Raw genomic sequence first — 12,193 nt, forward strand, 5'->3', positions numbered from 1 at the left:
TCACCACCTCTGTGCCTTTTCATTTTTCTTTGTTCCTTCCTCATCTTCTATGATGTTAGAGTCCCCTTCATTGAATTATTAGGCTGAAAAAGAGCTCATTGGGAAATCACGTCGTGTGTCTTCTTTCCTCAAAACCGTAAGTTGTCTCATTTCTGGTAAAACAGTTGTTTACTCTGATGGAGATTTGAAATCTTTCTTGCAGCAGTTTAATCCCATTACTGTATGTCCTGTTTCCCAGATTTTCTTTGTCTTTGCAAAACTTCTGTGATGTTGAAGATTCGTATATGTCTATTCCTTTGCTCTTCTATTATTATTTAAGCTACATAGGTTTAAACTTTCTTCCCTGGTCTTTTCCCAACCATCATTGATATAATTTGCTTTTTTTGTTGCTTTCAGGAAGCTCCTATTTCCAGAGCTATCTAAGAACTGTTTAGTTTCAAACATGAAGTAAAAACCTTGAAAGCCAGCCTGCAGTTCTTTGAAATTGTACCATCAGCATTAAGAAAGAAATTTCAGTTTAGCCAAGTGTCTCCTCACCAGCAGTCTATGAGACTCTCAGCAGAAATGTTTCCATCAATGTGGAAGTTAGCATACCTGCCTCTGGTCATAGCTCTCAGCCTGCAGATATCAGTTGTAAGGGAAGATTTTGAAGATGATGTCAAATTCTTTCCCCTTCTTCCTTTCAAACATCAAAAAACCCCCAACCAAAAAGTCCTGAAATTAATCTCTAAAACGGCTTCATGCAGGAAGCTGAAGTTATTGCATGAAGATAGAGAGGGTCTTGTTCCCTCTGCTCTTGCCACATCTGTTCCCCTAAGTAAAAAGGCAGATCTGGTAGTTTCTCAAAGCTACTTCATAGAGATACTTCGTTTTCCAGTAACCAGAGTCACGATTAACCCACAGGAGCTGTTTCTTTAATTGTGGTTTTTGCCTGATTATGTAATAGCAATCCTTATTTTTTTTTCTCATAGTATTTTTTAAAAAAATTAATTTTGTGATATGACAGTTATTGGCTAGGCATCCTTTTAAACAGTCCGATGAATAATTAGTTTTACTGGGCAGTTATAAATTCCATCCAATGTCTTTATTACAGGTATTAAAATCATTAATCATTCAGCTAATTGCTTATTGGCATTCTTTTGTAGCTTTTAGAGTTTAGCAAAGTTCTTGCTGGGTAAATGGATAAACTATCTAGCATGAGGAAGGAAGGCAAGTTACTTCTTGTATCAAGGTAAAGGTGACAAATCTGTAAGACATTTTTATAGTGTTGACCTCAGTAAAATATAACACTTAGGAAAGAGGCATCTCTTACACATATTTTTACTTGAGACCCATATCTGGATTGCAGATGTTGAGGTTGTACATGAAGAAAAGTTATTAAAAGGAGGGGGAGGTCTGATTTTGTTTTTCACTAGAGCAGTGTTAATGAGGAGTAAGTAAGCCTGCTCTGAGATTACAAAAGGCAATTGTCTTAAACTTGAGGTCTGCAGGTCATGGAGTAAAGCTTGAGTTGATTTTCAGGGCCCTACTAAAATTGTACTCTGCGGCTTGGAATACCAAATAGTGCAATCAAAGGAAAATGTGCAGTTAGAGCTTACACACTCAATCTAGATAAAGCTAAATTTTAGATTTTTTCAAACTTCTTATTTTCATCTTTCTGAGTGATATTGTGGCTTACAAGTACAAGTAACATTAAAGATTAATGCTAAAAGTGAAAAGATTTACAAAGCCACTCCTTTTCAAATGAAATTACTATTATAGCAGAGATCAGATGTATAAAAAAGGATAGATCGTGAAGAGAGAACAAGATATTTCTGTGCCCTGTTTATGTTATACTTCAGAAAAGAAAATTTCACTAACATGAGGTGTGAACAGGTTTGGATTTACTGGGAAGTTTATGGAGGCTTTAAGCTACTCCTTTATGTCTCTTTACTGGCTTGTTCCCATGGCACAGCTTCTTTTCTTCCCAAGCCCCATGTGCCAGAGCGGGACAAGCAAGAAGGGCCACCATGGACCTTTCCCATTGTATGTTCCAAAGTGCATGGAAGTGTGTTGAATAAGGGGTGCATTGTCCCTGGTATTTGTATTACTAGATGGAGATCTGTCTGTAACTGGAAACACATACCAGTGAAATTATAAAATTAAGATGACAGTCCAAGAATACTGTATGCACTCTGTAGGCATTGAGTAGGTGGAAAACAAAATGGTTGAAGATATATGTTAAATGAAAAATCAAGAACAACCGCATATATTCTCTATACACCGAGTAGGAAAGATAACTGGGACAAGAGGGTTAAAAACCAAACCGGAGTAAACTTCAATGAACCTGTGAAGATAAGAAACAAAAAAAAGCAATCTTCTGCTTTGCTGACAGATAAAGGTTTATAACTAGCATGCCCTTCTAGTGATGACATCGTGGCCCAGCATTGTGGCCTGTTTCGGTTAAATGAAACAAAACCACGTGCCCATGTTGAGAATTATGGAGAGTGCAATGACTGGAATTATTTGAACTGAGCAAACAACTAGATAACAGGCATACCTGGGAAAATCAGAAGAAACAAACGTCAACGTGCAGAACATATTGCCATAAAAAGTGCTGTAATGAGATGATCTCAGTATGGGCACCTAAAATAGAAAATGAAACAGGAGTATCTAAACAAGTACTGCAATGAAATAAAGAAATGGGGTTTGTGAATTGAACCTGGAAAAGAGTGAGAGTAGGCATGACTGAGCAAGACATTCATCTAAAGGCACTCTGACTGAAACTTTTCCTTGCTGTTATGGCACAAACTGTAGAGAGCCTATTTTCCTCCTCTGTAGTTAAATACCTGCAGTTATCATTTGCATCCACGTGCATGAAAAATATTTTGATAAGATACAAACGCATTGCCTGTGCTAAATATTTTACATATGAAGATGTGGCAAATTGTAGACTTACATTCACATAGCTCCAAACTCTTCTAGCTGGCTATCTGCAGATACTATGGATACAGCAGGGGCAATATATCTGATCACTGTTAAAAGTGGTGTGTCGCTTCATTTCAAAGTTGGTGTGAGTTTACACCCATTTGATAGATATCCAATCAAGCTCTACTGACTTATCTTCCTCTTATTAAAGATTAATAGTGCAGACATTTTTATAACTAAATAATAAATTATTGTCCTAATGGCAGTTCACTTTTAATAGTCCTACTCAAAGTCTTCTACTTCCAGAAAATTTAAATTTCAGATATATCCTTATGATAAATATAATGAATACCTCTCAGAAAAGTAGGCTTTCAACATGGACTAAAAATCTAAGCACAATCATTTAACACAATGCTTGCTGTCCTAAAAGAAACAAATAATTACAAAGCTGACTACTACTGCATATGTTGTTTAAGATAAGGAAATTGAGGCAAGTTGAAACACTTTTCAAAGACTGTTTAGCACATTAGGGGCCGAGCAGGGATCAGATCTTTCTTGATTCATCTGCATGTACCTGAGTATCTGGAATACAATATATCATTGTCAGCTTGAAACAGTCTTCAGTTTTTATTATTTTGCAGGGCTGCTTATTAATTCTTTGATATGAATTGACATCTGATTAAATATTTCATTCTGCCTTTGTAGTCTCTTCATATACAAAGCGTGACTTTCTGCCCTGCTAAGTGAGGATTTACTCGGCTAGATGTTGATTCAGTAGGTTGCAAGTGGAGTGGTTGCCCCCTGAGGGTCATATTAAAGCTTGAGGGGAGCTTTTTGAGCAACATTGCATCTTAAAGACGATATATCAAGCTGATAGATACATGGGTCTTCTGTTGAGAAATTCACAGTAGAATTATTGCTGGTTGCCAGTTATTACTTTGGTAGTAAGGAGTCTCTTGGGAATATAGATTGGATAAAAAGGGTTAAGCTGAGGGAAATGTTACACTGAAGACCTTGGTGATGAGGAGTGTTTGAAACAGTCAAAGTATGGTTTGTGTACAATTTAGAATTACCATTTTTGGGGGGAAGTGCTCCATAGTTTCGATGATCAACGTGTGATTTGTTTAATAGAGCACCTTTCTCATTACGACTAAGCAGAGACTTGACAATTTCTTTGTTGTACCCTCCTGTCCCCCTGCTCCATTCCTTTGGAAGCGCAGAGCTGAGGACACTTGCTAGTGCATAGCTGAGGACATTCTCTGCAAGCTACTGGAAGTCTTTCAGACTAAATAAATTTGCTGTATATTCTAACATGTTGGTTTGAAAGTAGCGGTCTTGGCTTGTTCTACAGGTCAGTCGACTTTCACAGAAGAGATTTGTCCAAATTTTCTACTCTTCCCTATGCTGTGCTTTTGTTGGTAGAAGAGATTTTAACATTTAGCTGAGATTACCTACGCCATTAAAATAACATCCGCACTGTGAATTGTTATTGACATTTAGACAGCTACATCTTTGTTTTTTGATGAACATTCCTGTATCGCTATAATAACCACCACTATACATACATAAAGCTTAATCAGAGCTTTTACTTTGTAGATCTCCGAGAGCTTTACAAAGAAGGATAAGTATTATTATCTCCATTTAACAGATTGAGAAATGAAAGACAAAGGTGAAGTGATGTGTCCTGACAGAACTGGAAATAAATTTAACGCTTTTGCCTCCTCAGTGAGTTGCTCACACTGTCTCCTCAATAACAGTGTGAACTTTGGCTTCCTGGCCAAATTACAGCTCAGCTAATTAGATTCATTTTTAGATGTAGAATTTCTGTGTGCACTTCAACAACTGGTGCATTTTAAGCTACAGACAGTTCAGTTTTAAATAAGGTTGTATCCTGCTTTGAAGGGATATTGAGTCTTTCTGTTAGTGTCAGCTTGTGAAAACACTTTAACACCCTCTAATGTAAGTTTTTACATTAATTGCACCATCTTTCTCGTGCTGGCTGAATTTGGCTGAATTTGCCTGCTAACAACTTCAAGAATCACTTTATAAAGGGATGCCAAAATAATTCCTGATTATCTGCGAGTACTGTACTTTACATCCATAAGATTTAAACCCCCTTATTGCACAACTTCAACATTAGTTATGTTGCTGTGAAACAGAACAATGTTAAGTGAGGTAAATATATGTTCTCCATTTTTACTCTAAGGGGGAAATTTAATTCGCATACAGAGGCATTTGGTGTGCAGATGCTTGTTTTTGATGGCTCAGCTGGAGGGATGTTGGGGGCTGTTCAAGTTAAATCAGCCATCTTCTTCCCTCTGAGTTGAGGTGCTTACAAACTCTTCATAGGCCTTGAAGGTGTTGGCAAGGGATTTGCAGACCATGAATTACCTTAGTCTCAGACATCTCCTGGATTTGGAAACAGGAAGATTTCAAGTTTACTTGGGATTTACTGGAGCCTTATTGCCTACATCTAGATAACAGCAGCAGGAGGGAGCATCCAAAGGCAGCCAGGCTGGCTCAAGCCCCAAAATTTTATGTTGTCTTTTTCGTGGTAAGAGAGGACAGAAAGGGAGGGAGGGAAACTGGAGATCCTGTTCCACTTCATCTTGTCCTGAAAAAAAAACAGGAGGGTTGCAGGGCTAGGGGCCAATTCTCAGAAGTAAAATACCTGATAATAACTCAGGTACCCCAGCAGCCAGCTTTTAGTAAAATTTCTTATGAGAACTGGTAGAACTTGAACTTAAGGGAAAGGGAACCAGTCTGTAGATTGGAGCAAGACATGTCTTGTGCCTTTCTATGTAATACAATTTGGAGCTGGACCTGAAGAATTTTGAAGTTCCCCAGTCATAAGTATCTATAATCAGAGTAAAAGTGTCAGACGCTAGTTCACGTATCTCTGTATGTATACGTCAGTAAAAATAAAAACTACTGTATATGACTGATGACTTTTTTTTTGGAGCCAATGCTATCCTTTCGTGTGTTTCAGGGAGACAATGATTCAGACACTGTATCACAAAGTCTGTTTCTTTCCTCTTAGTAACCACCTCATTTACAGGACGTAAATGAAAATCATAAAACTTATGGTAAAATACTGTTCACTCATCTTAACAACTTACGCCTTGAGGCTTACAACTACACCTTAAGTTACAGATCTGTGAGACTGTTTTTTCCAATAGAGAGAAGGAAGAAAATAACAGCAACAAAAATTTTCTGTTGGAAAGACCAAAGAAAGAAGCAAATGGTAACTACTGGACCGTGAAAAGCAAAACTATTATACAAGAGTTTAAATGACAAAGGCAGTAACTTTCCAGTGTTTTAACTCTCTGGAAAAGAGCTACAGAGCTATGGCTACAGACATGCATTATATATAAAAGTTCCAGATGTGTTTATATACAGAAAGTTTCTTCAACAGATTGTTTTCTTCTTAAAGTAAAAACAAAGCCGTAAACTCATGGGTGCAAATTGGCATAGTTCTTTTTACTGCATGCAGTGAAATTTGCAGCAGTTAAAGGTCATTGGTGATATCATTACTGACACATTTTGATCTACAGTTCCTGGACTTCATAAAAATTAATTTCATTAACAAAACACTGGACTAGAGACGGATACTTCCGTGAATTTATTTTGATTTCTACTTAAAGATGGTTTTCCCCTTAAAATTTCTGCTGTTTTCTTTTAAAATTGTTATTAATTTATAAGGGTGAGAAGGTATCCGAATGATAAAAGTCTGATCGATTTTGCTCTTGCTGGGTAATATTTCTGTGAGCATTTCTTTAACTTCTTAGGGTGGCAGAGCTGGGCACAAAGAGAAGTAGATAATATTTGAACAGGTGGTAGAGAATATGTTCCTTCTGAATTACTTTTGGTATTTGGAGGTTTGCTTTTAGCAAAATGATTCTCACGTAACTGTATTGGAAAGAAGAAAATTAAGAAATAGCATTGTTCAGTAGTGAAAATGTTAAACTAAATGGACCATGTTAACATTGCTGTTGATCCCGAGGAACAGTTTTTCCAGTATATGGAGCATTTTGTTTCCACCCGGCATATGTTCTCCGTGGTTTTCTCTGCTCTAATTCATCCATGTTTTTCGACAGCTCCAGATGGCGTGATGCCTCCAAGGCTTTCATCTGCCACTCCGACCAGTCTTCAGGTTGTCTGGTCTACACCAGTTCGCAACAACGCCCCAGGCGCGCCCAGCTACCGACTCCAGATGCGGCGGAGGCATTCTGCTGGTGACATTTTAGAGTATGCAGACCATAGCAAGGCCACCATCAACTGCTGAGCAAGAAAAGTCCCATTATCTTGAACATGGCTCACCTTTAGGGTGGCTGTTTTTGTTACAAGACATGCAATGTTTTAGTCTTTCTTTAGGTGTTGGGATGTTTAATGATGTAACTCATGCTGCTTTTCTTTGCAGTTTGCTTTCCAGCCCTACTGCTTCCTTACAACACAGTGTCGGAGATCTTGAGCCGTACACTGAGTATGAGATGAGAGTGGTTGCCTCCAATGGTTACGGCAGTGCTTATAGCAACTGGACTTCAATGTCTACAGCAGAGGACAGTAAGCAGTCTGATCTTGTTTAACTCCCTTTAGCAGAAAATATAAATAACAGTTCAGCTGCCACTGCACATAATTTCTTTTGGTTATCTAGCTTTCTCAGTTAAATAGCAATAATGTATTTCCTTCCTGAATATTAACTTGCAATAACTCCTAAGGGATCAAGTAGCTGTTGTCTTAGATTTTCATAAAACATTAATATTTAAATATATGTTTTGTGAAGTAGTATCTTATTTCTTTATATAATATCCCTCTATGCATGCGTGTTCATATATGGTTACTTTAAGATACACTGGTAAATGCAGCTTTGTAAGTTGTATTCCTTTATATTTGGAGACTTGATTCTGATTTCAGTCATATCAGAGAAAATAAGTTGAAGTTAAGAGTATATGACAGTTGTCTTATCTCTGTGTTGAGAACACCTAAGCTGTACCATAGCTGAACAGAACTTTTCATTCCCAGTGATCTTTGTTAATTCAAAGTGGTGATCTACTGGTCTGAAACTGAGTTTGTCGTTGCCAGTCCCATCACATTCCTCATTAATAGTTCTACATTCTGCAGACTCACTCCACATAATTTGTTCAACAGCCCCTTGATTTAACAAACAGGTATCAGCATATAGATACAGCCATTTAGTTGGCAGGGTAGGATTTTGCACCTGATACAATATGTAAGCAGAAACATCTGACAGAACTTGAGCTTGTTGTACATAATACATATACAAAATACATAATTTCCAGATTTTTTAAAGAAACTGAGCTATTAGTTTTCTCTTACAATGTAGTAGGATATCTAATAGCACAATTTTTGGAAAAATCTGTTGTTTTCAAACGTATTCTTAGCGCTTTTTTTCCTTTTTTTAAACCAGTAATGGATGATTCTATTGTACCAAATTTTGGAGAAATTAAGTATTTTCTAAAGAGATTTTTCATGTTAGATCTTGTTTCATAAGAAAGTAAGTCATTCTGAGCAGGAAAAAGCATGGGGTGGGGTGGTGTTTCACTACTGGTTTTATTACTATGTTGCTTTCTCTGCCTTCACACCAAAGTGCCTTGTGGCCTTACTCTGTTTTACACTGATGAGAGATCTGCATTTCAGACCATAAATTTAACATGATGCTCATATGCAATTGTTGTGGCAAATATTCAGTTCTGGTGACTCCACTTCATCTTAGGCCCTTCTCTAAATGGATAGCTGTCTATCTCCAGAAAATACTCAGAAAACACGTGTTCCCACAATTGTAAAACATTTTTCTTTGAAGCTGAGCAAATAATTAATGACAGAAATTTATCTGATAAATCTATTTAAGCTCCAAAGGTATAAATGCTTCTATGAACACATTACCTATAAGTAATTACCTAATAAAAGTAAGTTCTGAACTTTGTCTTTACATACCAGAGATGTTACCAACCTGTGAAATCTTCGTTGAGATTCAATTCCTTTATTGTAATTGTTTCTTACCAAAAGTGGATACAATATTATTAAACTTGTCTACTTTCATGGTCTAGCTGCAATCAGTCTCCTATGACTATTTCATTCGAATTGTAATGATTATTTAGCTCTGGTCAGATAGTTCACATAGTGTTGTTTCTTTTTAGATAGGAGGAGAACAGAAGTGCATTTAAAAGGCATCACTTGTTAGTATATGTAAAAATTATTTTTTGTGCGAAGTAGTGGGTGTAGAATTTGAAAATTCTCTTTTTGGGAGTTAGGGATAGGGCAGAAGGCTTACACAGAACATGGAATCCTATATAGCCTTCTTGAATATCTGTGTAGAAGTTACCCGCTGTATAGTACTTCGATGGTCTTTGTGCACTAGCATGAAATGCTACCCTCTGCAAAACCTGGCTGCAAAAATGCCTTAAGTTAGCAGGGAAGGTAGAAGTTGCCAAAGAAAACTTAAGAACAAGAAAAGAAAAATATAATGCCCCTGCCAGTGTTTAAGCAATTAAAATATTTTGAGATTAACAAACAACTCACCTCTTCAGCTGTGATGCTGCGTCTTGTTCTTTAGCTTAAAACATCTTCTGTAGTTCAGTTATAAACTCCATGTCTCCAAGGGGAAAATTATTTTCCTTAAAATGTCCTCTTCCATTTGCATTGATACTGCTAAAGAATACATGCTGATGTGTCCCCAGTATCCAACAACCCTTGTCATTCACAACCACCACCACCCCACCCCTCCACCCCCCAACTTTCAGTGGTGACAAAGGACTCTGGTTTTGGTGTCATTGTGGAGGGCTGCCATCTGTGAAAGGGTATTCAACTCAATTGCTTAAGACTGAATGATTGTCATTGGGTATAAGCAGTATTTCTGTCAAGGTTTCAATATGTTTCTTAAAAAAATGCCTATACTGACAGCTTGTTGCAGAAGTACACTTAATTCCTGGCCCTGCTAACCAATACACTTTGACTTTTTAAAGTACAATTTGACAGTAGAAATTTCCCATATCTCTTACTCTGTTGAAATATATGTGTGTACAGGTTTTTACTGAATTTTATGCAGTGAATATACATCTTTTTTTGTTTCACCAAAGCATAAAATAACTGTAGGAATAAAATATATGCATGTGTGTGTGTGTTCGTGTGCACATACACCTGATAGCAATAGATGTAAATCAACACATCCACTTTTAAAGTCAATAGAGTTCTACTAATGCAAGCTGATGATTTCACAATATATCTGCATATTATATTTTATTTATGGTAAATATTTATTAAACTAGGAGGATATTAGGAATTATTAAGGAAAAATTAGCAAATGCTGCCATAAAAATCTGTTGCATCTGATAATAAAATGTCTTAATATACAGATTAGTAGGTTTGGCTTATTTTTTAATGTAAGAAAAAATGCTGTAAATAATTTTCAAATACTTCCATTTACTTTAAGTGCAGCAGTAGTAGCTGATTCTATGCATTTTTTAAAGTCTAACCTGCCCGTGCCAGATAACAATGATGTACATATCCTATGAATATTTTAAAACCTGCTAAACATGTGTTAATAAAAGATGTTTGTTGCAGTGATCTTGGTCAGTATAGCATCAGACTATTTACTGCCAGACAAATAGAAACAGTTGATGAAGTTCCTGGATTAGATCTTGCTTTCAGTAACTTGAATGTAAATTTAAGATAACTCTCTTGCAATCAGTGTAATCACCACTGAACTGAGAGGTCAGTAGGTACCATTGAACTGAGAGCAGAATTTCATGCATTGCATTCAGAAATAAAATGAAATGTTCTAGATATAAAAAAAGAAGATATCAGTTAAGTTTTCCTTTTTGTTATGGCAAGTCTTTGAGCTATCTGAGAAGGAAACTGTAAAGGAGTTGGTTACAGTTACCCGAAGCTGGCCCAATGGCAGCCGCTGCATTCTTATGGTGTAGCTTTATGATTTGCAAACTTATATTGGCTGGTAGCAATCCCCATGGTGTAATCTTTGATCAGAGGGATAGTTCCCAAATGAGAAAGGTGCTTTTTCTACTGCTTGAGAAAATCCCTCTCGATTTGGACAAGTTTTAAGCTAGCAAATTTGCTACTTTAGAGAAAAGCTGCCTGTTCCTTTCTTCTCTTTTGAATGTCCCAGAAACCATCTGCAGTCCAATGGGCTGCGTACAGCAGGGCATTGCAGTCACCAGCATGTTGGTTACATTTCAGTCCCATGGGTCAGTGTATGATTCCAGTATGGAGAGCTCTTACTGAAGCCCTTTTATAAGGGCCTGGCTTGAACTAGTTGAGAGAGAAGGTTTTGGGAGTTGCCTATCAGGCAGTCCAATTTTTTATTTTTTAGTTCTTACATAAGTGACTGCAAGTCCATCTCTTTTATGTATAAAGAAGTTACAGGCCTGTCCAGTGTTTATTCACAGTAAGTAATGTCAAAAGTACACAGTAGTCACTTGAGATCACTACATACTGAAGCTGCTAGAGAAAAAAAAAAGCAATTAAAAAAAAAGAGAGCTCCTGCAATGTATCAGCTGAGCTATTTCTTGACAAAACAGGGAAGCGTTATTCCTATCGTATAGAGTGCTATGGTGTGCTCCTCTGGCATGCTTACCACAGAGCTTTCGTTCAAGGATGAGAAGGCCTATTCTCTTAAAGCTTCCTTATGCAGACAATAGAAAGAGGCAATGTAGGACAAGAGATTAGATGATGCAGTTCTCAGCTTTTGGAAGAGTTTGCTTTCTCTGCTGATTATATTCATTGTCTGAGAAGACAAGTCTCCTACTTTAGCAATGTAAGTTATGTCCATATAATTTAGGCATATAAACTAATCCATGGTTGATTGGAATGTGGTCGCCTGTTCTCAAGAAAGATAAATGGAAACTGGAGCAAGAGAAGAAAAAACCTGGTGAGGTGATAAAGGAAAAAGGAAGTCATGTGAAATACATGACGGGGTGAATAGCAAAAGGATAGAAGAACAAATTAAGCTGAAGCAGTATCGTGGCAGATATGATACGATGATTGTATGATAAATAGTACAAACTGCCCGTGCATGCCTATAGATTAGGAATTAGAAGAATTTTCTTAACTGGTAGGCTGAGGTTCTGGAACCAATGTGTGTTTGGAGCAGTAGAGGGCAAAACGTCTGAATACTCTGAAGAAGGCTCTTAATACATATTTGAAGGGGTTCATATGGACTGCATGTCATTGCATGAACAGCTTAATGACTTTGGAGTTCTGTGATCTGATGTGATAAAAGATTCCCGTGGTCCCTTGTGCCCAGAGCTAC

The 12,193-nt window shown here is 37.1% G+C and overlaps 1 protein-coding gene across 1 annotated transcript in view; it reads left to right on the forward strand.

Moving 5' to 3' along the window:
* USH2A (usherin) overlaps positions 1-12,193 on the forward strand; it is a 392,565-nt gene that overhangs the window by 246,612 nt on the left and 133,760 nt on the right. Inside the window, exons 38-39 of the mRNA XM_075042640.1 lie at positions 7,005-7,155; positions 7,328-7,470. Coding sequence (XP_074898741.1) covers positions 7,005-7,155; positions 7,328-7,470 — 294 coding nt within the window. The remainder of the gene's footprint in view (positions 1-7,004; positions 7,156-7,327; positions 7,471-12,193) is intronic.

Source organism: Buteo buteo, chromosome 12 (genome assembly GCF_964188355.1).
Source record: "Buteo buteo chromosome 12, bButBut1.hap1.1, whole genome shotgun sequence".
Taxonomy (NCBI): Eukaryota; Metazoa; Chordata; class Aves; order Accipitriformes; family Accipitridae; genus Buteo; species Buteo buteo.